Genomic DNA, 26,763 nt, shown 5'->3' with positions numbered 1-26,763 from the left:
TCTTGTATTTTTTTTACTTGTAACTTGTAGCTAATATTGCTTTCCTTGTTCGTTCTAAGGTTCTAACATCTAACAAACATTTTTTTTAAATTCCTCCATGAATTAAAATTTTAAAATTTTACCCTGTATTAGGTAAAAAATCGTGAACAATTTGAAAAAATCTAGACCAACATTTGAAAAGGGCGTAACAGTCAAAATGTATTCCTTCTGATTCTTCGTCTACATACAAAGCTATATATGTGGACGAAGAATCAGAAGGAATAAATTTTGGTTGTTACGCCCTTTTCAAATGTTGGTCTAGAAATGTCCTCAAACAACTTTATAATAGATTATTCTTGTTCAACGAGATTTCTAGACCAACATTTGAAAAGGGCGTAACAGCCAAAATTGATCCCTTCTGATTCTTTCTACACTTATAAAGCTTTATATGTAGACGAAGAATCAGATGGAATAAATTTTGGCTGTTACGCCCTTTTCAAATGTTGGTCTAGATTTTATATATCGGTTATTGAAAAGGTGGTGCCAACCGCTAACATACGGCATAAGGGCCGTTTGGCATAATGCTGAATAGCATAATGTGAATGCGGTACCAAATTGAAGGTCGTTTGGCATAATGGCCATTTGGCATAATTTACATACGGTTCCAAATTAATTCGACACGGTTGTTTCATAAGGGCCAATGTCGCAAACGTAAACAATGCCTTTACCTGCAGATTCCTCAACAACTAGGACCGTTCCCAGCTAACAGCAACTTGGAGCTGGTGGCGCTTCGCGCCTTCTATCGAACGGAAGTGGAAAATACCGCCAGAAGTCTCTAATCTTCCTGAAATCAGCAGAAGAAGTCAATGTTTACGTTTGCGACTTTCGCCCTTTTGAAACAACAATGTCGAATTGTCGTTTAGCATAATTTTATGCAATATCAAATTGAAAATCGTTTGACATATAGGCTATTCGCCACAACTCACATGAGATGCCGAATAATAGGACCATTTGTATAATAATCATTCACTGCCGTTCTACGCACAATTGTCCAATGTATAGGAATCCCTGCAAACATGGGACAAATATGCGTATGACGTGGCAGTTCAGCAGTGACTGAATTAATGGTCATTTTGACAGAACTTGAAGAAACTGCTTATTTTAATCGACCCTTTCCGTCAAAATTTTTTATTCGCTCAATCGATTCTTTGGCTTATTTAAGGTAAACCTTCCCAAAGAACCCGTATTTTTTGAAGCCTCTTACTTTTTTTTTAATCTAAATCAAAAACCGAAAAAGTGCTGCACGTGTGAACCGGCCTGAAAAATTCACCCGATGTTCGTTCAAAATTGGGTCAATCTTATAAAAATCAGCATTTATTCGATTTTTGTTTTCGATTTTAAAAATGGTTAGAGGCTTAAAAAATATAGGTTCTTTGGGAAAGTTGACCTTAAATAAGCCAAAGAATCTAATCTTGAAAACACTTTAGCCTTCTTACGTCAAGGTTGATGATTAAATGAAAAGCTGTAGGTCGAAGAACTGCACATGCAATAAAGAAGGGCTTTCAACAAATGGTCGTGATTGGAAATGAAAATTCCATTGAAATTCCATTCGGTTTGAACATTCCATTGAAATAATCAAATTATAATCAAATGGTGCAATGAATAGGGAGAAATACGTCTCTAGCAGGATATATTCATTGCGGTGTCGCGTTTGCCTGGTATAATGCAAAGTGTGATATTTTGCCTTCTTTAACTGCTCGTATTTGCCCGGTATAAGGCAAAACGAGATGTTTTGCATTCTTCAAATTCTCGCATTTGCTCGGTATAAGGTCAATATTATTTTGCTTTCCTTGAATACTCGTATTTGCTCGGTTATTGGCAGCGAAGCGGTTCACCGCGAAATAGTACCTACTGTGGAATGGTATGCCACCAAATGATACATAACGTTAGAATTATACCAAACTGCCATAAACAACTGATGTGAACGACTTATATGAATCAATTAGACATACGCATACAACTGTCATAGGACAAGTTTACCACAATTCCATTTAATTCCACCACTTAAGGTGATTATACAATCAAGCCATGTGGTGAATTTCAAATTCACCACACGATTTTCTACTCCTATTATTAAAAGTTCAAATCTAGCGTAATAATTTTCGTACAATGCTAAAATTAAAGTCGATTGTTTAGCATAAGTAAGCAAACGATCTACGGATGTTTCATCCCAATGGGTTTTATGGTTCTCTCAATTCGTGTTCTTGAAAAATCACTACAAAAAGCACGTGGTTTCCAAGATGGCCGATTTGTGGCTTTGTTTTATGACCACCTTAAATGGAATTGTGCTAAACTCGTCTTATGACAGTGAAAACATTCCACTAAAAAAGAGCCAAATAATTTTCTTGGGATCGCATACAAGTTATGCCAAATGGTCATTACGCCAAACGGCCTTTAATTTGACATCGCATATAAATTATGCCAAACGGGGTACTGCCGTTTCAGATGGTTCCAAACCGGCCCCTTCTTGAAGGCCACTGGAACCTGCTATGGCAGGCAGTGGGCACTATTATCCTGGAAATGTTTCTGTAATCATCGTTTGGCAAAGCCATGAAGTTAGATGCCCATATTCGCATTATTGCGATCTTTTATTATTTCTTCGTGTTCAAGAACCGTTTTAACGGAAATGGCCATATCTCTGCGTATTTTTTATAGATTCTCGATGTACAGCTAGCATTGGTCGGCATATTAGTTCTAGTTTCTGGAGAAGGATAAAACATGATGGAAACAAACGTCAAGCAGTAGAAAAAAATGCATTTAGAACACACCCCCGAAAACCTGAACATCTGCGGTGCTCAAAGACCGATCTGGGAAGGGACAGAATAGGCAACCATACTGATTGTCCCGGTTTTATCAAAATCGGATTATTCTACGCAAAGTTATGCTGATTTGAATTTTGACAAAATTTTGCCTATCTCAACCTTTTTGTCTAAAACCCCTGTATTCATAAATCATTCCAACAGAATTTTCAGAGTTATGCTAAGGGACCACCCACGCCACCCACCCCACCCACTTTTATGGATCTTCCCTAATTAAGGTTTAGTAATTCTGGTCGCTTGAAAAAGTAGAAACTACGAAACATCTTCTTTTTCTCATTGGCATTACATCCTCCACAGGGACATCGCCGCCTCCCAGCTTAGTGTTCATTAAGCACTTCCACAGTTGTTAACTGCGAGGTTTCTAAGCATTGTTATTATTTTTCTCATTCGTATATCATAAGACTAAACACGATGATATTTTAATGGCCAGGGAAGTCGAGACAATTTCCAAACCGAAAATTGCCGAGACCGGCACCGGAAATCGAACCCAGTCAGCTTCAGCATGGTCTTGCTTTGAAGCCGCGCATCTTACCGCTAGGCTAAAGGAGGCCCAATGAACATGAAGCAAAACCGAAATCAAATATGACAGTATTATTAAAAACAGACTACAAATAGCACTAAATTGTGTCTATGTGGTGTGATAGGGAGGGATTGAATATAAATCCATGTAAAACTACTATCATACCATTCACTAGAAGGAATAAAATTAGATTAGAATTAGAAAATATAAAAATTAAAGGGAACCTTTTGAAACTGTCGAATACGGTTGAGTATCTTGGAGTAATACTTGACAGGAAACTCAACTGGAATGTACATTTGGAGCAAGCTATTAACAAAGCCATAAATGCTCTTTGGATATGTAAACAAACGTTTGGTAAGCAATGGGGCCTAAAGCCGAAGATAATTCATTGCATTTACTCGGCAATTTTAAGACCCAGAATGGTATGGTGGCCAAAATCAAAAGAGAACACAGATCCGGCGATCAACGAACCTCTTGGAAGGTGACCTTACAGCTCATCTGAGTATTCTAAATATGATAAGAATCGATCGAATCGACACACTAGTAATAAACATTAAAGACTGGATGGGTAAAAAATATAACTTTGAACGTTTATTCCAGGTAATGGGCGTAATGCTTGGGAAAACGGCGGTCCAGATCTACGATCAGGATAAATAGTTTTCTACACAGATGGTTTGTGACTGAACAATCAAGCAGGATCCGGGGTGGCTGGCCCAGGGGCAGCAATCTCAATCCCCATGGGTAAGTGGCCTACTGTGTTTCAAGCTGAAATACAAGCTATTTTGGAATGCTCTAATTTGTGTTTGCAACCCAAATACAGGCATCAAAATATCGGCATAATGTCGGACTGTTAAGCCGCTTTGAATTCCTTGAAGTCAGCGACATGCACATCAAAACACGTCTGGGAATGTATAAATTCCCTACAAACGTGTCCAAACCCAGTCACTTTATATTGGGTTCCTGGCCACTGTGGAATTGATAGGAATGAGAGAGTCGATAAATTGGCGAGACTCGGATCATCAAACAGTTTCTGTGGACCAGAACCAATTTGTGCATTATCGGCATGTGCTATGAAAATGGAGCTGAATATGTGGATAACCTCCAAAATAGAAACAAATTGGAAACACACTCCAAATGCGAGGCAGTCCAAAAGGTTCATCACACCTAATATTTCTGTGACCCGTAAAAGCTTTCCAAAAAAGATCTTAGAACATATGCGGGCGTAATAACAGGTCATTGTCCGAGCCGTCATCACTTGACGTAAAGGACAAAAAATCAAGATGATACATTTAGATTCTGTGGCGTGGATAAAGAAGACTCGGGACACATTTTATGCCATTGCCCGGGAATTTTCAATAAAAGAATAAAGTTCGTCAACAAAGGGCTATTAGAACCCTATGAAGTTTGGAGAACAACACCCAGATTGGGAAAAGGCTACCAGTCACATTTGACGGTCATTCTAAATAGTGGCTTGACATCGGGATATAGTGATATAGGGGAATACATCACAATAGATAAAAAAAACTGGTCGCAGTGATAATGATACATAACACGAAAAAAAAAACGAAATCATGAAAGTGGTATTGTAAATTTTGAAAACAAAAAAATACAATGTGAACGAAAAAAATATGTTACCTGAATGAAATAATAAAAATAATAGTTTAACTTGAAAATAGTAAAAATATTTAGAATTCAACTTAAGTCAAAAAGTACGACAAAGATTGATTCAATAATGCGTGATAGTAGTGCATTTATTGAAGATTGAATTGAGCTCTAGTTAATGCTCAATGTTTATTATTGTTTGATATACCTCACCATGCAAATAAAATTTTCAAATTCATGCTGAAAAATATCGATCGACTATTGTTGAATTACACACTTTTAGCGGGTTTTAATACCATATTCTGAGGTACTATCTTAACATATAATAGGTATATGTATCACGCTGTTAAAACAGGAATTGCAAATAAAACATACGACTACTATTATTCTACTATTCTACTGATACTAAATATGGTTGAGACTAGACCAAAAAAAAAAGTAATAGGCTGGTAGGATAGCATTGCAAGTATTTAAATGCGTGAGCATGAGTTCACTCTCGCGCCAGTTTAGGTGCTCTTACCGTCCTCTAAGAACTCTTCAGTGACTGATTATAATGATGTTACAATTATTACGTGTGATTTATGTGAATTGAAGTGAGAGGGATATATGACAGTAGTGTCGATTTTCGTTAAAAAGTGAACAACGGTGGTAAAAATTGCAACAATTAGTAGTGCGCACGATTCGTTGTGGTAATGGTGATTTGGTGATCAATTATTAGAAAAGGTAGCAAAGAAAAAACGAGAGGAAAAAAATTCAAAAAACTCCAATCAGAAATCAACTTTGCTTTAGCTGTTTTTATAGCGGATTTTTGCAATGATTTTTAGCAAAACTGTGTCGCAAACATTGGGTTTGTAAATATTGCGAGCGCAAAAGAGCAATCTCAGCCATCGTATGATTATTGAACCGATACTCACCGTCGGAAATCTTCTGCACCTTGGTGGCGTGGATGATCAGAGCGTCCGGATGGCCACCCTTCACATCCGGGCCGTCTTCGTTCTCCTTCTTGAAGACCAGATAGTTGCTGACGTCCAGCTCCTCCATCAGGTTGAGCGACGACTGTTGCTCGATCACAGTGATGCCGTTCTGGGGGGAAGGCAGTATGGAAAGGTTATCAGAATAGTTAACGTGGGAGGTTGATGAAACTGGAAAACTTTTGAATATAAAAATTAGACATGCAAAAATATATAAGAAGCCCCAGAACGGTGATGAACGATTCCAGTCCGGAGGAACAAGATCGGACCTATTATTCTCATTTAATCTTTAATATGGGTTCTTCGATACTAGTGCTTGCTCCACAAATCAACCACAACAGTATCAAACCCACTTCGTAATACATCGAATTTCCATCACCACAGGATTATTGTCTACGTAAATATATTTGTGAGAAAGGGCTGCCTTTCATTAGTTCGTCGTCGTCATCCTTTTCTATTCATCATAAGACGAGTTAGTACTATCCCATTTAATTCCACCACTTTATTTTGAAGAAGGTCTTGAACGCCTTTTATTTTATATTTTCAATTGATTCTATTGATTTTCATTATCTCCATAGACCAACTTTTATGTTCCTCCGAACTTGAATATTCATCGCAAGCATAATGCTGTGGAACGGACCCCCTGAAAGCATTAGACAGAACAAAAGGCAACCCATCACACAAACACCCGGTTAGTGGAAATAAATCCCCGAAAGAGAAACACTATTCTAAGCACCTTGTTATTACGCCTTAGTACAACTTCGACTTCCTCCTCCTCTTCGTCGTCATCGCCTTCGGTGACACCCGATTTTCTTAATTCCGAAGTGATACTGTTGCTGTTGTTGTTATTGCTGGTGATGTTGTTGTTGACTAGATTACTACTATTACTAGGACTATTGAGATTCGTGGGGGCATCCGAGGGCGATCGCGAATGTTGATGGGCTGTTGTAGCGTCGCACAGATGAAGATAGTCCTCGTCGGACGTCGGCGGCTTACCTCCGCCCATGTTATTGCTAGCTAACTTGCTGTTGTTATGGCTGTTACTACTACTGTTGCTGTTGTGGTAGCTGTTATGGAAGTTGTTATACTGCTGGGAGGAATTCGAGGAAGCGTTGTGGGTATAGGGAGAGGTTGTAGAAGTGGGGGTAGTACTACGATTAGATGGCGCGTGCGGATCGTCCCCGGACACGGGCGATACCTTGATTTTGGCTAAGGGTGCCGAGTCTCCAGCAACGTTGCCGATCACCGTCTGGATTTGGTTCTTTGGCGGGGGCGTTGGTAGCAGTGTACCAACAGAAGAGGACGATGGCGAGGGTGACGAACAACTGTTCAGCTGCTGCGAGTGGGACGATGGCGAGGGAGACGATGGCTGGTCCGCTCCGCCGAATACTTTGGGACTAGCTGGCGGAGTTGAAGTGATGCTCGGGGTCTTACTGTTGATGCGCTGCCGTTTCGGAGGCAACGCCGGGGGTTTAACATTCAGGCCAGGGGAACTTGGCGGCGAAATAGGCGGCGCTGCGTTCCGCGATGGAGAGAGACTGCAGGAGGATTGTTTTAGAACTGGACGAAACTTTCGGTGCTATGAAGTGGTACGAACTTACCTCATGGTTTGACTATGACTAAGACTGTGACTGCTGGTCCCACTGTTCATCGACATGGACGACTGATGGTACTGGTGATGTTGTTGATGCTGCTGCTGATGAAGCTGAAGACTCTGATGGTGAACTTCGCTACCGGAGTGATGCGATAGATTGTACGTATGGACCGAGTGACGCATGAGCTCTTGGTTCTGGGTTGCACTGCCGAATATCTCCATGTACGCCATAACTGTCGGGAAAGCGAGGCAGAATTGGATATTTCGTCAGTGGTGCTAATTTTATTTGCCCATATCTCGAAGAAAAGAGATTTTCTTACAATAACTCAGTTCTATTACATGCCTAACGGCAGTAGGTTTGAAATCTTTTTTTCACATCAATAGATCACAGAAATGTATTGTTTTGGAAATCTTCATTGTGTTCATAAACATTGTAAATATTTAATTGTAATGGTAAGAAATAAACAATAATAAAAACATAATAAATACGACAATACCAATATTCAAATCAATGCACACAGTCGACTGGAGATTGATTTTCTCACAATACTGGCATTTGTATTGGGATCACTTTCATAAAGTAAGCATGAGGCTGTTTTAAAAATATGCATTAAAATGATCTATTCATCATTCAAAGAGAGAAATAAGATAGTAAGATAGGATAGATAGGATCAACTGTTAGTCAGCTTCAAAGTTCCAACTCAATATGAACACATACACACACAATATAAGCCAAATTCAACTCAGGTTATGGTTCAGTGGTACGTTTAAGGAAATGGTTCTAGAGGACAAGTGTGGCCGGATTGTGGTTTGTTGTTCTGCTGATTCATAGTGTTTTCTTGTGCCTACATGTACTTAGAATGCCAGAGTTTTTTTTGCAAAATCCAAATTAGAGCACGGATAGATCAATGAAGATAGAGTAATAGAGAGGAGAAGGATTAAAGCTTATGCTAAGTAAATGTCTGTGTTTTACTAATATCAGAGTAGTTCTTGTGTTGTTGTAATCGGTACACCGAATGTGTATATGAAGAAAGCGGATAACAGCTCAAACGAAACAACTTGTTCAGTCGTCAGTTTCAGAAAAGAGTCTACAAAGAACAAACGCTAAAATTATTCATCTCGAAAACCAAAAGAACCAAACAACAGAGCTTAATTGAACACAGACCGGCTAATGTTTATTCTCCGCAAACAGAAACAACCACCACATGAACAACAACACACTGCAAGAAGGTCTCGGAAACGAAACAAAACAAGATGAGAAACAGAGGTTCTCTTTCTCTATAAACCTTCTTGGGTTGATTCCTTCAGCATCTGAGGACGCAACTTACCTGAATAGGCCACACTTTGAAACACTTTTGGTTGATCGGAAGTGTTTGTGGGTGTGAGGTTGAGGTTATGGTGAGAAAAGGGAATGAAGAGGTAACAAACACAACAATGAAACCAGATATTAGAATAAAATGGTTGTGAGCGTGACGCGGCTTTATTGTGGTTTTAAGGGGGCTTAAGTTAAGCTCTATGGTTGAATGGAGCTTCTTTTGTTGGTAGAATAAGTTTTATATTACAATGTTTTAAAACTCGATGTGCGTATGAACAGTATGTGGAAGATTTAACACAATAAATGTTTTGCAGGTAACCAACCACTTTACTTCGATTGGATTCGAACCCACGATCCTCACTATGCTAGATTGGTCTTTAACCCACTAAGCTACGAAGAACCTCCGTTGGCCTCCACAACTGAATGAGCCCGAAATACCCAACATGGTCGAAATACAAACAATTTTCATCTCCACGAGTCTATCAGCCATCCTCGTGCTTCGATACAAGTGACCAGCCGAATACGGACGAAATTGTGTAGAGTTGCACCTATTATTCGTTCCGTAGCTTCTTTCGAAAGTTTGATGTGTTCAGTAGCAACTAGCAAGTCTGGTAAATCGTTTTCTTCTACATGAATGAGCTAAAAGCTCGCTCGGCCTAAAGAAGATGTATCTTTTCAGAGACCAGTTTTCACAGTTTGAATATCCTGCTGATTTGCTAAACGTATGCGTTTTTATAATTTTTGTAGTTGTAGTGACCTACAGCTTATTGCTGATATTAGGGAATTTGAGTTTTCATCCTCACCACCTGGAAACTACTGGAACTACTCAGCAAATCACTTGTGGTACAAAAGTAAGGCATTCATTGGCATGTCTTTGTTTCACACTGAACTTTTTTTCAAGAAAGGAAGAAGATTGTTGAAATTGTTAGGTAGAACAAAATGATCCAAAAAAAGAAACTTCGCACAACTGAACACTTCGCTTGATGAGCTGGCTATCACAAGTGGATTTTTTTTCAAATTATTGGGTTTTGAAATGACCTTTTTTGACCAACCAGCGAGCGATTAAGTGGAGCACGAGTCTTGAATATCAAAAGGGGCAAGAAATTGTAATCAATCTGAAGGTGGCAAATCATCACGCGGAGCGGATATTAAGCTCATGCTAGTTTAAAATAGGCATGTTAGTAAAAAAGGAAACGATCTCCAGGACTTGCTACGGAACAGCAGATTTTCGAAGCTAACGAACAAACAAAAGGCAATCCGTTAGCAATCCGGAGTAATTGTACGTACATTCATTGTTTTTAATTTCTGATATTTTTTTTTCTTACCGAAATCATGATAAATGCTATTTAGAGGGACGATTCGACACTTCATCTTATTGCTCCCATGTTGATCCCATCAAAAACAAGCAAAGTAAAGGAATTTGTTTTGGCGGAGTTAAGCTGCGGTACGATGGGACACGTTGCCCACCTAATCAGATATTTCCCTGAAATTTAATTAGGGGGAAAGACGGCCAAATTTGAGCAAGTCAGTCATAAAAAAAAAACCCGTGCCAATAATAGATCATAACCTGCCAAAGCCGTCATTCCCCCTATATACGCCAAAATTGTTCACAGAAAAAAAAAGATTTTCCGCCAATTTTTATTAATCCTGGAAAGGTAAACTTTCCAAGGAATTCTTGGAGTTATGTTCGATTTTTTTGGATAAATCTTGAAATTACTTTTGGAAATTTCAATTGGTATTTCTCGTAATTACGTAAATTTTCAGATGAAATTTTCGAAGGAACTCTCGGAAGTAATTTTCTAATGATTCCTTAAAGTATTTCTGAATGAATTTCCAAATAAATGTCTGATTAAATTTCCAAGAATTTCCTATTTGCTAATTATTTCCCAGAGTTTTTTAATGGATTTCTTAAGGAATTGGGATAAGACGCTGTAATGTGCCTCCTGTCCAAAACGCCTTTGATTTCTAGCAAACTATAAATAACCAAGGATAAAATTCAGTTGGTACCTTAAATAATTGTAAGACCATCATACTATGCAAATGTGGAAGTATTTTTATATTACATAGTGGAAATAATAGCAGAATTCAAAAAGTGAAAGATTTGATGTAACTTTCCATGTTTAATTGCTCAACATTATAGAGCGACATTGCTATACTGTCCGCAACACTTGCACTGAAGCACTCACATTGGCGTAACTAGCCCCAGTGCCTAGGGGGGGCTAGAGCCCCTTCAACTATTTTCTCTATTTTAAGCTTCTTTTCTAAATTTCTCGAACATTTTATCTCACTAAGTTATCATAGTGATAATGTGATAAATACGGTCCAACCACCTAAGGCAATTGCGAATCAATCACACTCATCCATATTATCTTTTCTCAAGCATGTGCTTTCTGTTGTAGCCCACAGTATCGAAGTGTGTTTGTTTATCAGCCGATGATTGCTACAACAACTCAAATTGATAGCGTATGGCTTTTTCCTAGCAGCACACAGTCTCGACTGATTTGGTTGCAGCAACTTTTATTCGACTTGATTTGGTCATATATAAGATACAAATACTCGTTTATGTGTGCTGCATGGGTTACGTCTAAGGGTAGTATCACTCGGCTTTGTTCCGCACACTTAAAGGCCAATATGTGACGGTTCAACGTCAGGTTCTCACCAGTAGACAGTGGATATTTTTGCATAAATCATAAATATTCTATTTACGTATCTCAAATGAAAATAATAATAATAATAATAATAACAATGCAACATTCCTTCCGAAGGGAACCTCCAGGCGCTCTAACGTGAATGCTCCAGTTATTTTGTGAGCAATGTTCCAGGGATGTAGAAGCAAATCGTAGAATTATTCCAAATCAATCTGTCGAGGGATCCCGAAGTGTAAAACAGTGTAAAATAAATCATCGAAGGATTTCGAAGCACATTCGTATATTGATTCAGAAGCAATTCGTCGAGGGATCCCGACGCAAATCGTCAGAGGGATTCCGATCGTCGAGGGACTCCAAAGCAAATATCCGAACGATTTCGAAACAAATCTTCGAACGATCCAGAAGGAATTCCCAAGCAAATCAACAAGAGATTTTTCAAAAAGTATTCTGAAACAAATCGTCAAGGAATTCCGAAGCAAATATCCGAACCATTTCGAAACAAAGCTTCGAACGGTTGCGAAGGAATTCCGAAGCAAATCAACAATAGATTCTTCAACGAGTATTGCGAAACAAATCATCAAGGAATTCCAAAGCTAATATCCGAATGATTTCGAAACAAATCTCTGAACGATTCCGAAGGAATTCCGAAGCAAATTAACGAGAGATTCTGAAGCAAATCCTACATGGATCTTCAGAGATTCCAATGAAAATTCTTCTCGGATTCTGATAGGAATTCCTCTCGGATTATCATGAGAACCCTTCTCGAATGTGATGGGAATTGTGAAAATTATCATCCTGCTAGGCAAGCGGAAGTCTGTTGGAAAACTGTCGCTCCAGTCCGTGATAGATGACCACATGTCTGCTGACTGCTGGAGAAGTACCACGATTGCTTTGATTGATATTTTGGAGGCTCTCCGTTGTTGTTCAAATGAAGCTCACTTTGATGCTTTCAAATAAATTAGATATTGCCTTTTCATAATTAACACCAAGTGCAAATTCATTGCCACATAGGAATCTTCCTCGGAAATGAGAAACAAGCTCATTTGTCTTCCACTCTTTCATTATGATATGGTGAATATGAGAGTGGGAGATAACACTTTTGTCTTCCAACTTTTTCAGTTATTCATTATGCTATATATTGAAAATTGATATCACTTTTTTTCTAGGGAAACCCCCCCCCCCCTTGTTTATGCCAATGAGCACTTAGTTTGGCAACAAAATAACTTTTCCCAGTGATTAATGTGATATAAAATTGCTTCTATATTCAAAAATGTTACGTTTTTTGAAAATATGCTTCACTGGTCAAAACGCCCCAGCGTAGGCAGGACGATATGTCCTTATCAACTGGACACAAGAGCGGCAAGCTCAGTAGCAGTTGCTTCCAAATGATATGGAAACTATCAATTCGTAGTTCAAACCTGTGCATAAATGGACTTATGTTGGTTTTTTAATGTCAAGGACATAAGGATTTGTAACCTTTTTATTATGGGATTGATAAAATACTAGGGTTATGAAACGTCTTTGGTCAAGATGGGGCGTTTTGCGCAGGCACTTGTTGAAATCCAGTTTTTACGACTTTTTAAAAAAGGTTCATTACGTGTTCTCTGTAATATTTTCATATGACTACTCACAGGCAAAGCATTTATGACTTTTTACGACTTTTTGGACTACCAAATAACACAAAGTTTGCATAAATTGCGTTGAAAAGTAAAAAGTTATTATAGGTAAATACCTTATTATTGCCTTAAGGTGGGCATATTATATCGTCTTACTATACTGGAAAAATTTGTTTGAGAAAATCCTGAAATAATTAATGAGTTCTTGATGCAATTTCCGCAGGAATTTCTTAAGCAGTTTTTGAAGGAATTCATAGAAGGAATTCTCCTAAAAGTATTTACCAAGGTTTTCTTGAATAAAGTGTCTTAACGAAAAGTAGGGTTCTCCGAAGGGTTTTCCGTAGGGATTCCAAACAAATTTACAAAGGAATTTCTAAAAGAATTTCCGAAGAAATTGTAATTCCGAAAAATAAATTCTTGAAATTGGTCATAATATTCCTTCGACAATAAAAAAAAGGAATTAAAGTACACTGGGGGAAGTGGAAAAAGGGGGTAAGTGTAAAAATCGACTCGAAAAATTGGAATTGTACATACTTTACAGTTTTTACCACATCATAGCATCATACAATGTTATACTTTGATGCTCACACTAATACTATGTTGATATTTGTATAACACATACACTAACACGGTTTTCGCTTGAACTGTAATTTTAGGTTTCGCGAAAAATTGATATTTGCATTCATAAAATTAATTCCTAATTGCTTCAATTGTTCCTTTTTCAAGTGAATTTATATCACAGGTGACCATTATAATACAATTAAACTAATCCCATTCAATTGGTAGTGGTTTGTACCAAGAAAGCAAATAATTCAAAGATTTTACACTTACCCCAGGTATCAAGCACTGCGGGGGAAGTGGATAATGTTCTAATTACGCAATTTTTTTCTTCCCTCCAGGGTTTATTTCGATAGCTGTGAATCTTGATATGTTCCTTCTTTGTTATCATTGTGATTCCAGTGGTGATTGGACTCATATAAATGAGAAAATGCCTGATTAATCCACCTATCGGTACTGATTCCTTTCACATGTTTTACATATGAAAAAAAATAAATAAGAAAGTTAAAAATAGCACTGATAGGTAAATATATTCTATAATTCACATTGATTTTTATTCCTAACAAGTTTCGCCGTTGAACGCAATTTTTTTGTGAACAAATCGGTTAAGGACAAGTGCTTAAGAATAGCTGTTAATTTTGTACGTGTTTTGCGCACACACATACATACAAATACGCACATACAGACATCATCTCAATTCGTTAAACTAAGTTGATTAGTTTATAACCCTGTAAGTCCCAGTTTTCCTTTAAAATGTTCATCTTTGGGGCGAACATATAGACTTTACGTACACTAAGTATCCGAGAAGGCAAAACCAGCCCTCCCCTAGCTATTACGAGAATTCCTTGAGGATCTTTTCCGTTAAGGTAATGCAATTATTCCACAAAAGATACTCAGAGCAATTATAGTATTGATTTTAGTTATATGTAACTACTCATCACTATTGAAGGTCAAGGCAACATGGGTTTTCCACTTACCCCATCCCACTAGGGTAAGTGGAAAAACAACTCCTAATTTTAAAATCTATTTCCATAAATTTCAAGCGACCAAAATGGTATGAATTACCGCACAGTTGGTGCAAAATTGACTGTTTTTGATAGCCCATTTTGATTGAACGCATTTAAATCATTTAAACTGGTTTTACACTAATTCAAACATGCACTATCGATTTTTCCTTTTCCACTTCCCCCAGTGTACCTTATAAAAAAAAATTGAAAACTCATTCGGAAATCCCTTTAGGAATTTCTTCGGAATTTGATTTAGAAATTTCTTCGAAATATATTTTAAGAATTCTGCCAGTACTTTCTCAAGAAATCCCTTCGGAAACTCTAGGATGAAATTCTTTTTAGGGATTTTTTAGGATCTTTTTAAGTAACTCTTCTATAAATTTCTTTAGACCTTTGGAGATTCCTTAAGAAATTCGCACGAAATTTCCTTTGAACATTTTTTTCGGAAATCTTTTCAGAAGATCCATTAGGAATTCTTTTGGGAGCCTTCGTAAATTTCCTTAGAAAATTCCTTCGAAAATTCTTTTCAGGAAATCCTTTTGCAGAAATTCAAAATTTTCATTCTTCAATAAATTTCCGGAAGAATTCTTCCAACAAAATTTCCGGAATAATTCCTGCAAGAATTTTCAAAGTAAGTTTATACTGTTTTACTAAAGAAGTTTCTGGAAAAAAATACATAAGTCTTTCGGGAGGTTTTATGCAAGAATCCCTGGAGTATTTAAATAAACCACTGGGAGAATTTTGTAAATTATTCCTGGAGGAGTTCTAAAAATAATTCCTGCACGATTTCTTGTAAAAATGTTAAAAGAAATTCCAGTAAGAATTTCCAAATGTGTTTCTAGGGGAATTTCTGAAAGAATTGTTGAAGGAATTTCATAAAGAAATCCGCGAAAGAATTTCCAATGGAATCTTCAAACGAATACTTTTGTAATTTTTATATAAAATAATAGATTTCTATAGGAATTTATTCGGAAATTACTTCAGAAACTCCTGCAAGAATTCCTTCATGAAAATCTTCTAGGAATTTCTCCGGGAATTCCTTCAAAATCCTGTTTAGAATCTGGAATTAAAATTGCATGCCAAATACAAAAACTCAAAAATATCGGTCGATACGTTATCATATTTCTTCGGATATTCTCAAGAATTCCCTGAGAATTTACTTCTTCGAAAATGTCTCCACTATTCATTCAGATGATTGGGCAAATCAAACATCCGAAAGATATTCAATTTGCAAAAAAAAGCTAACCGTTGTGGAGGTTGGTATTCGGATTCTGATAGCTTTTCCGCAAACGGGACCTTCAATTGGTCTTGTTGGGTAGAGGTTATCACGCCTGTCCAAGGAGTACGAGGTTGAGGGTTCGAGTCCCTCCAAGGATTCTTTTTCGCAAATTTCATATCAATTTGTCCATTTCGATACATGTGCTATGCATATGCACAGCCAACATATTCAGCATTATTTTTGCTTAAAAGGAAATTCAAAATTTCAAACTTAACAACACATCTTGGAGGATCACGCACATCCAATACTATCGAGAGATCTTCAGCTAATAATATCCAAGAAGGCATTCTTAAACTTAACTTTAAACGCTGCTTTTTTTCGGGAAAATACAATCGATCCCAAAGATGTGTTTGTAGGAGACACTGACTTTCGGGGAAATTGCATTAGGGGAATTGGTTTTCGGGGAATTGTCGTAAAATCACCCAAAAGTTCGTTCATACCCCTAGGAATTCATTCGCTTAGTCATTCAGAACAAACTTTCAGACATACCATCCAAAATTCGGAAATTCCTCCAGTGATTCATTTCAAAATTACCCAAAAATTCAAAAAATTCAAAAATCCATAAGGAATTATTAAAATGTATTCAAAAATATATCCTTGTACCAGGAAATTGTATCAGATAAACCTTTCGAAAGGAGAAGAAGTCCTTCGGAAACCTCTTTATGATTCCTTTCGAAAATGCTCTACGAATTCCAGCGGAAATTTGGGTTAGGAATTCCTTTAAACTTTTTTTTAATTATTTTAGGAATTTCGTAAAGAAGTTCTTCCAGTAATTTCTTAAGAAATACCTTCGGAAACTCTAGGAGGAAATTCTTGGAATTCAGAAGTCAGAATTTCAGGAAGTCTTTCGTTTTTTTAGGAATTCTTTCGGACATTCCTTCGGAAACTTAATTAAACATTCCTTGAGACTTTTGGATATTCTTTTAAAAGAATTTTCTGGAATCACTTCAGGAACTCAAAAAATTCTTTACCTCACGTTACTTTAAGAGTTTTTTTTTCGGAAATTTCATCGGTAAATTCATTTGAAATGTCCATTAGATACTCTTCCGAAAATTCCATTCATTCCTATTTCATTCTTTATTAAATTTTCGGAAACATTCTTTCAAAAAAATGTGCACCATTATGCCTGTAGAAATTCCGGAAGAAATTTCTTATGGTTTTACTAAAAGGATTTTCTGCAGGACGTTTCTAAGAAATTTTCGTAGAATAGTATAATAGTCGGAAACTAAACGAATCAACATTCTTGAAGGTCACTTCTTATAAAACTGACGATTTCGTCGCTGGAAGCTGAATGGGCGTGGCTTCAAATTCATCGTGGTTGACTGGACTGTCGATTTCTTGCGTGTATGCAAACAAAAACAGACGATGTGGTGTTTGTGGAAAGGATTGGCGCAAGTTTGGATTTGGAAGCCGATACTCTCGCGGTTGCTCGAGGTTAGTAGACTGCGAAGAAGGGTATCAAAAGAAAGAAGAAAGCATTGGTGCGAACACCTTCATTCTCATTGTTCAGTAAACCCTGCCCGAGTCACCCTTTTTCTTCTGATTATTCGGACCTTTTGCCAGTTTTCTAGACCCGTTCTCATTTCCTACGGGTTTCATATATTCTCCAGATCCATCATGGGTACATTTTCCGGGACGCCTGAAAATGCGGGACAAAAAAAGGCTGTTTCCGGGATTATAATCCCGCATAATCCACAAGGCAACGCGTAATGGTGTCTTATTATAAAATTAGGCAAGCCAACAGCAATTTGACAACAGATTTACGAGGGCTACCCCTCACCCGGGTAGATGTGAATAACAAGTAACATAATAATAACAAAATTTACTGTGATATCAGGTTATTTTTATGCTATTCATGAATTACATAACATAGTATGCCAACATCAAATTTCGTTATAACAGTAAAATGTGTTATAATAGTAAAAAGTAAGATTTTGTATTAATGGTAAAATGTATTAATGGTAAAATTTGTTATTTTCTTCTACCCGGTATGCTTCAGGTTACATATTTGTCTTCAACCAAAGTTTTGGCTAAGTGTCGCTTTCTTCACTTAACTCATAGTAGTGGTGCTCGCCCATACCCATACGCTAAAACTTAGTTTAAGATCTAAGCGGAAGTGAGGAAATCGGCGCAAAGTCGTTATTTTCGTATAATTATTCCAGTTTTTGAAAAACTGTTTTCAGGCAAAAAAAATACACAGATTCTCACCTTTTCTGGAAAGCCCAGTAATGATCGAAATAATGAAGATATTATCCCAAACTCCATTATGTATCGATAGTATAACTGATAGTATAACTAACTGGCAGAAACTGGCAGAAACGGTAGCCAAAACTCAACTACCACATTGTTGTTAGCTTAATCCGCACATTATGACTCATCAATACCACTGAACATAAAATACATTTTTTTTCTCGACCATCAATGGACGTTTAGGGGTTTGTTTATCAAGAGTAGGTACTTGGTATTCAAAAACAACTGTTTGTATATGATACAGTGAACAACAAACGCATGATTGTTAAATATATGTAATGATAGGTGCAGCACCAATAACAAATGGGGCTATACTCACTGTGTTTCTTCTTCATAGGCAGAGGCGGTGGTTCCTCACTGAAATGATTCATATGGCGCGGTTCCATCATGCTTATGTGCTTACTCGGTAGGCTGTTGATCATCTGCGCTCGACTATGGCTGCTACTGCTGTGGTGGAACCCACCGACGACGGTCTGGTGCAGCGAACAGGAGTTGAACGTATCCTGCGAGCTGGAAAAGGAAGAATATCCGTGAACAAACAACTCGTTCGAAGACACTCCGAATCAGTGATATCTACCCTCGCTCCAGGTCCGCGTCGTCCACGTTGTCGTATTGCGAGGGATGCCGTTCCCGTCTAATACTGTGTTGGCGAGTTTTGATCGGTAGGGCCGGCGGCTTATCACTGCCGCCGGATTCGCTTCCCCCAAATACCTCATCGTTGGCTTCGATGCTACCGTACTTTATCGTTCTGGACAGATTGGCCGTTTGCACTCGACTGCTGCTGCTGGTGATTTCTGTGCTGGTGGTGGTCGTGGTCACCAAATCTCCACTGTCGCCACTGGCCTGCGTTATGACGGTGTCGATCTTCTGATGTTGCTGCTGTTGGTGTTGGTGATGTTGGTGGTGCTGCTGGTGAATGTGATGAATTTGGGAATTGTTTGCAGCAAAAGCAGTCGATTTAAACGAAGTGCTGCTGCTTTGCTGCTGATCGCGACTGATGCGAAGTGAGTACATCGATTCAAAGCCCGACTCGTTGGAATTGCGATTGTTTAGTAGGTTGGAGACGTCGGTAATGATGGGACCGCCACCGCTCTGCAGTAGCATTCCGGAGCAATCCGATTCGTCCCAAACGCTGGAGCTGTTGGCGCCAATCTGACCCGTCAGCAAGGATGGTTTGTCCTGGGTTAGCGCTCGAAGTTCTTCCTCCTCACGGGAGTGGTTCAGAGCCGAGTCCAGCGAACCAGCGCTGGCACTCAGCAGACTAGAGTTATCTTCGGGAGAGCGTGACCGCAATGACATCCGATCCAGGGCGCCACATCCCAGGAAGGTCGAATCCGAATTGCAATCGGATGTTTCGTGAAAGGAGTGATTTTTGGAGTGCTGGCTTTTTCGTTTTGGGGGTAATGGAGGCGGGTCCTGGCATCGATCCGGGAGTGGAGGTTTTGGGGGAGGACTAGAATCGCGGAGGATACTCTCGGTGCTGTGGGAGGCGCGGACCGTTTTCATAGAAGTTTGCTCGAGAATGTCGCGCTCCCGTGGGGTGAGCGGGATATCCGGAAGGGACGTTCGCTGACTGGCAATGTCCACGGTCGGCCGTTGTAGTGTATTGGAAGAATTATTTCCAGCAGAGCTGCCTGCAGCTTTGTCGGAGATTTTCTCGTTGGCCAAATTGACCAGATTGTTAACGGCCCCGTCGACCTGCTCGACGATCTCCTTGACGTTTTCCTTGCTAAGCGAGGGACAGCTCTCGTTGTCGGCCGTCAGAAGCACTTCATCACAGAGTTTCAGTAGTTTGCCAAGGGACATGTAGACATGGTTGGTGGCATTAATCAGCGCACTGCTGTTTTCGTTGAGTGTGTATGATTGTAGGGCTGGAAAAAGAAAATCCGTGCGATATTTTATCGAACATATACTATAACGATGTCTTAACATTTCCCAAAAATAATGCTTCGGTAAAAAAATAGTAGAAGCTATAAATCAATAAAAAGTATACAAGGAAGATAAATGAATAGCTGATGAGAAAAAAATAATAAAAAGAAAGTAAAAATATGTTATACTTCAAACGACAAGAATAAAATGAATAGAAGAATAAATATGTCTGATTTTTGCATATCCAATAGCGGCTTAGCGAAAAGCACATTAATCCAATCAATTTTAGGATATTATTTTTATTATTATCCTAATTATAGACAATTGCAGTCCTCAGTTGGCTCATCTCTAGGACAGATATTTGTGATTTCGTAATGAAATTCATTGATTTTAATTTCTTATGCAATTGTTTTTAGGAAATCCGATAAAGTTTTTTGTTGCTTGATATTGATAAACATAAAGAAAAAAACATATAAGTTACGGCAAAAATGCATTGAAAAAAATGCTAATGCAATTAATTATACCACCTAATGAATTATGTCTTTCTTATGCATTTCATTAGTCATTTCATTTCACGCTACGTGGGCATCGAGCCTTAGGACCATTGAACAATTGAAATATGGAGATTTCTTTGAAAATTTAAAAAAGGGGATCAGGGGGGAAGATGATTTCTTAATATGATATATTCTGAGATGTATCGACACAAAAAGTAGCAACTACAAAAATAGTTTTGAATTAAAGTAGAACGGAATTTAAAAAAAATCGAAAGCAAAAACGAAATAAAATAAAAATAAACAGATAGAAAACATAAAACTAGAAAACGTTGATAACGGATACTGGACAATGTCTCACAATCTTTAAAAAATCATGACAATATCTAGTTGAAGGAAAAGAAACAACCAACAAACGATATCAAGATAACAGATTCTGTTTACAAGTTTTCAATCATCCAATTCCCATGAGAGTAGTGTGCGTTAATTGAAATTGCAAACTCACCCGTATGAACATTGGCAATCAACTCCAGCACTACGGTCCCATTCCCGGGTAGCATCTCCAGCTTGTTCTTCAATATCACATCCTTGAAGTGCGTCAGGGCGTTCTTCACCTGTCTCACGTGATAGGCCAGATCCTGTACCGGTTTGCTGCTGCCGAGTAGGTCGTCCCCATGGCCGGACTTTGCGCTGCTCCGGTTTCCGCTTCCACTTCTGGGGCTGTTGGGCGAGTGCGATCTACGTTTTTGATGTCGTCGTTGCGAGGGAGGTAACGAGCGTCGACCGGATTTGTAAAGAAAATTGTACATATCAAGTATTAGATACGGGGTTAAAAACAGTGCACTGTCGGCACGGAAAAAAAGAGGGCAAATCTTTCGAAGACGATATGATACTGATGGACACTGCCGCTCGGCTGACTAACACCTCACGACACTCGTGTTCGTCTGAAAAGGTTCTCAAAGTTGAATCTACCGTTCCGGTAGCAATTGTCGTCCCCCCTAGCGATACCTGGAGGTAATCAACCCGAAATGCGATTCGCGACGGTGGCGATTACCAGCCGCGCGTTCGTCAACGCAATGCTGAATGTATGAGTGGAAAAATCAGCGAAAAAATAACATCACAAACGTCGTCTCGCACCGCGCCAAGTGTGACAAACGAACATAGAGCTACAATCTACTGAAACGATGAAGACACCGGCCATCGATTTAGTGGCAGGGCTGGTAGCAACTGGAAATAAGTCTTAATGGTATCAATAGTTGAATAATAACTTCTTCAAATCAGGTTAAAACTTGATTACTAGCGGTTTCAGAATGAAGTTCTAATTATATATGCAACTATACATACATCTTGTGGCTAGAAGTAGAACGGATACTTTCATCTCCAGAAAAGTTGAGAAAATTTCAAAGCTCAACATTTCATATGTTTTATATCTGACTCAAATCCATTCCTAAAATCAACAAATTCCTAAAAACATTTGTCGTTTTGATTTATATTCCGAACTTAAATCATACTGAAAACAATTCAGAATTATCAGAAGTTTAGGTTTTAGAGTGTTATAAGACCGTGTGTTCCGAATTTAATACTTGGAGTTGAGTGAAAACAGAAATTTATTTTCATCAGTATCAATGTAAGGATTTTAAATTAAAATTTCCAAACTTATGGATGACTCAAATCAAGCCGTCAAGCGCTAGTTGAAACAAGCCGAATCCATCTCCCAAAAAAATCCCGCATGGCTGTTCATCCGTTAGAATCATCGCACGATTTTCTGTTAAATCTCATTTGTTTAAAACATTGAATTACTGTTCAACAGATTCTATGGATATTCTGGCATGTGTAAACTAAACGTTGCGCCCAGATTGATTTGAAATGCCTCTCGGGATTATATGTTTTTTCGGCAAATGAGTGAAACAATGCGAGAAAACTCGCGCGAAGCTCTCCTTTGAGATCGCAAATGAGAGCGTAATTTTGACGTAAACTACGTCTAAGGTAAAATTTCAAAATTGAGGACCGTCACGAAACCATGTAAGATTTCAAATGTTAATAGTGCCTTTATCTTTCGATGGATTTTAAAGATTTATATAACAATCTATCCGAAAACTTTTCACCAATTTGGTAATTGTATTAAAACTATTGATTTTTAACGTCACACTATTGAAAATTTCAATTCTTTCACGCCCAGTAAAAATTTCATAACCAAGCAATCCCATTCATGCATCCCCACCAGGGACATCAGATTGAATAGGGGTACGAACCTTTTGGCCCACAGCCTAATTTTCTCTGTGCATAAGAAGAGCCAAGATTTCACGGCGAGTAGTCTCAGTAACAACGGCTGGATGACGTTGGCGGAGAAAAAAATCCGTCCAAATTTCACGGAGCATGTACCAGCCGGCGTCCGTAGAAACGATCACTGATGCCGTTGGGATCGCTAACGGCACAACCATATATGTACATTTAATTTTATTTCGCTTCAAAGATATTTCGTCTCAAACAAACCTTTTTTCCGTAAATTCCGGGAATTTACAACTACTAACTAGAAATTTCGTGGCGCTGGCCGGGATACGAGCAACCTTAGGGAAGATCGGGTGCAAATCTGATCGAGCGTCTGTTCTCTATGTTAGGAGCGGCTCACAACAGCGTCTGTTCCCCATGTTAGGGGCGGCTGATCATCGTCCGAGTGCCAGCGAGGAACTCTAAACTAAACTGTGCACATCATGCTGCATCGTGTCAGCATCGAGAAGGCAGTCACTTCAACGCGATGTAGGTAACGCAACCCTGGTAAGGTAGCCTACCGAAGATTCTACAGTTACCATGAATGGCAACCATGATTCAACGGCAACGGACCCGGCAAGGAATAAAGGGCAACGATTGGAAAGTCGGATCTTGGAACGTGAGAACTTTGAATAAACCCGCATGTGTTGGTCTCCTGGCTCCTGAGTTGCAGAAGGTCGGCGTGAGTGTGTCATGGGCTGTTCTTTGGGTCATTTTATGCCTAACGTCCATTATGCCTTGGGGCCCTCCTTAGCCGTGCGGTAAGATGCGCGGCTACAAAACAAGACCATGCTGAGGGTGGCTGGGCTTGATTCCCGGTGCCGGTCTAGGAAATTTTCGGTTTGGAAATTGTCTCGACTTCCCTGGGCATAAAAGTATCATCGTGTTAGCCTCATGATATACGAATGCAGAAATGGTAACTTGGCTTAGAAACCTCGCAGTTACTAACTGTGGAAGTGCTTAATGAACACTAAGCTGCGAGGCGGCAATGTCCCAGTGGGGGATGTAATGCCAATGAAGAAGAGAAGTCCATTATGCCCAACATCCGTTAAGCCTATCGTCCTTATGCCTAACGTACTTATGCCTAACGGGGTACCCCATTCAAGTACCAAATCTACTATAACGGCGGTGACAGAGCAGAACGAGGAGTTGGCTTCATGGTGATCGGGAAGCAGATGAAACGTGTTATCCGGTTGAAGCCAATAAGCGACCGAATTTACATGTTGAAAATGAACGGAAATTCTTCAACTATAGCCTGATCAGCATCTATGCCCCAACGAACGATAAGCCTGATGACTTGAAGGATGAGTTTTATGAGAACCTTGATAAAGCCTACATATGGAGAGTGCCCAACACACGATGTAAAGATTGTCATCGGGGATGCAAATGCGCAGATCGGAAGCGAAAGTTTCTTTCGCCCTGTCATTGGTACAGAAAGTCTTCATTCCGCAACCAACGATAATGGTCTGCGACTTGTAACCTTTGCTGCTGCTAGAGGGATGGCAATAAGTAGTACCTACTTCGTACGTAAGAATACCTAAGAATAAGAACACACCTAGCAACATCCGAGTGGAGACACTCGCTCACAGATAGACCACGTGCTGATCGACAGACGACACCTCTCGAATGTTATAGATGTAAGGTCCTTCAGAGGTCCGAACATTGACTCGGATCACTACCTTATATTGCAAAAATTCGGGCGCGATTTTCCAGCGTCACGTATCCACGACACAAGTGGGCTTCGTGATCGTGCGGTTAGCGACGTCAATCGTCTAGACGCATGTGCTATAGAGCGTGGGTTTGATTCCCGCCCCGGTAAAAAGGATTGAAAAAATCACTGGGTGTTATGTGTCCTGTCCGTTGTCAAAGTGTTAAGTGTTCAGTCTGTACGACATCTGGTCGAAGATGGTGTTCCTGTCTTTTTTTAACAACAGAACGATGCGTTTCAATATCCAACGCTTGTCAGTTGAATGAGTTGCTGAACAGTACCACCACTTTATCCAGAAAATATGGGAGGATGAAGAACTGCCTGTCGGCTAGTTGGATGATCGCATATATCCAATCTATAAGAAAGATCACAGACTAGAGTGTGCCCATTACAGAGAGAGCACCCTTCTGAACTCAGCGTACAAAATCCTGTCGCATATCCTGCTTAACAGACTGAGCCCGCTTGAGGAGTCCTTCGTCGGCGAATACCAGGCAGGTTTTAGTGAGGGCCGATCTACGACGGATCAGATGTTTAGCCTGCGGATAATCCTTGATTAATTCCGGAAGTACAACTTGCAGACTCACCATCTGTTCATGGATTTCAAAGCGTACGATTCAGCGAAAAGAAGTGAGCTATGGCAGATAATTTCCGAACATGGTTTCCCGGCGAAACTGATTAGACTGATACGTGCAACGATGGATGGCTGGAAATCAAGTATTCGGATTGCAGACGAAGTGTCAACCTAGTTTGTGACCTTAGACGGATTGAAGCAGTGTGATGCACTTTCGAATTTATTGTTCAAATGGCACTCGAAGGCTCTAGTAGGAGATCTGGCGTGCAGAGGAACGGCACTAGCATCGCACGGTTGCATGTGCTCCTGGGCTTTGCGGACGACATCGACCTCATTGGAATCGATCGCAGAGCAGTGGTGAAGGCTTTTGTTCTACTGAAGAAGGAGACGGCGAGGATAGGCTTAACCATTAAATCTATCAAGACAAAATACACGCTGGCAGGTAGAGATAGAGGAAGACCTAGTGGTGTTGGTGCTGAGGTAGTGCTTGATGGGGATGTGTTGATTGGGGAAGTTGTTGAAAAATTTGTTTAACTTGGAACGCTTGTGGCATGTGACAATGAAGTTTCCCGTGAAGTGAAAAGACGTATTGCTACTGCGAATAGGGCTTTTTATGGATTACGTTACCAGCTCAAGTCCCGCAACATGCAGACGGAAACAAAATTTGCTCTATACAAAACTCTAATTCTACCAACGGCCCTTTATGGAAATGAAGCATGGACGTTAAAAGAGGCCGACGGAGAGCTTACAAGGTTTCCGAGCAAATAGTGCTGCGTACAATACTCGGAGGGAAACTGGAAAATGGTGTGTGGCGCAGACGCATGAATCATGAGCTGTATCAAGTATACAAAGAAGAAAACATTGTGAATCGTATAAAATATGGCAGACTACAGTGGGCTGGTCACTTAGTGCGAATGTCGGAAGAAAGAATAGCGAAAACAATATTCAACAGAAAACTAGATAGGGGCCGGCGACTTCGTGGAAGGCCACGAACACGTTGGCTGCACGCGGTGGAATCGGACCTGGGGACCCTGAACATCGTCCAAGACCGACGATTATGGAGCTCTACAATACGCCAGACATAGGTGTAACAATACTGTAGCCAACCAGGTAGGTAAAAGATTAAATAAATTAAATTTCTTCACCAGTTGTTAGCTTATGCCTATAGGCTTCCATTGGTATTTCCGGGTTTTGTTCAGACCAATGGCATTTTTAAGTAATTTTTATAGATGTAGCATGCTTTTTTTTAATAAAATCATTAAATGTTTACAATATTTATATCAATTATTATCCAACATTTTTATTTCAAGAAGCCCATTTTATATCTTAGCATACGATTCATCAACTAAATTCATTGTTTTAAGCCTAATTAGATGTCCATGTCCGTTTTAGTGATTTGGATAGGAACAGCGGAATCGCCAACTTCCTATTGTTAACATCTCGTGGATAAAGGGCGGGCTCTTCTCCCCATCGATTGGGTCAATCTGGGAAACGAGGGCTAGATTATAATATTGTATGTACGAACTTTCTTCTGGAAGGAGATTCTCTATTCATCCCGTGGATTCCCATAAGTGTCTCTGCTTATGGAACCACCCCACCCATTTTTGGACTTTCATACAGGAGTTTGATGAAATACAA

General features: G+C 39.3%; 1 protein-coding gene across 7 annotated transcripts in view; it reads right to left on the bottom strand.

Moving 5' to 3' along the window:
• LOC134207675 (guanine nucleotide-releasing factor 2) overlaps positions 1-26,763 on the bottom strand; it is a 226,688-nt gene that overhangs the window by 10,047 nt on the left and 189,878 nt on the right. For 5 of the 7 annotated variants that reach the window (XM_062683463.1, XM_062683462.1, XM_062683465.1 and 2 more), the window contains exons 4-10: positions 21,084-21,316; positions 18,796-20,089; positions 18,538-18,728; positions 7,553-7,778; positions 6,688-7,489; positions 5,895-6,063; positions 5,501-5,524 (exon numbers count right to left, since the gene is read on the bottom strand). In XM_062683463.1, the coding sequence (XP_062539447.1) occupies positions 5,501-5,524; positions 5,895-6,063; positions 6,688-7,489; positions 7,553-7,778; positions 18,538-18,728; positions 18,796-20,089; positions 21,084-21,316 (2,939 nt within the window). The remainder of the gene's footprint in view (positions 1-5,500; positions 5,525-5,894; positions 6,064-6,687; positions 7,490-7,552; positions 7,779-18,537; positions 18,729-18,795; positions 20,090-21,083; positions 21,317-26,763) is intronic. The other 2 variants (XM_062683466.1, XM_062683461.1) reach the window with 2 other exon arrangements.

The sequence above is a fragment of the Armigeres subalbatus genome, chromosome 1 (genome assembly GCF_024139115.2).
Source record: "Armigeres subalbatus isolate Guangzhou_Male chromosome 1, GZ_Asu_2, whole genome shotgun sequence".
Taxonomy (NCBI): Eukaryota; Metazoa; Arthropoda; class Insecta; order Diptera; family Culicidae; genus Armigeres; species Armigeres subalbatus.
The sequence above is the reverse complement of the archived record's forward strand: the minus strand, read 5'-3'. Positions and strand labels throughout refer to the sequence as shown.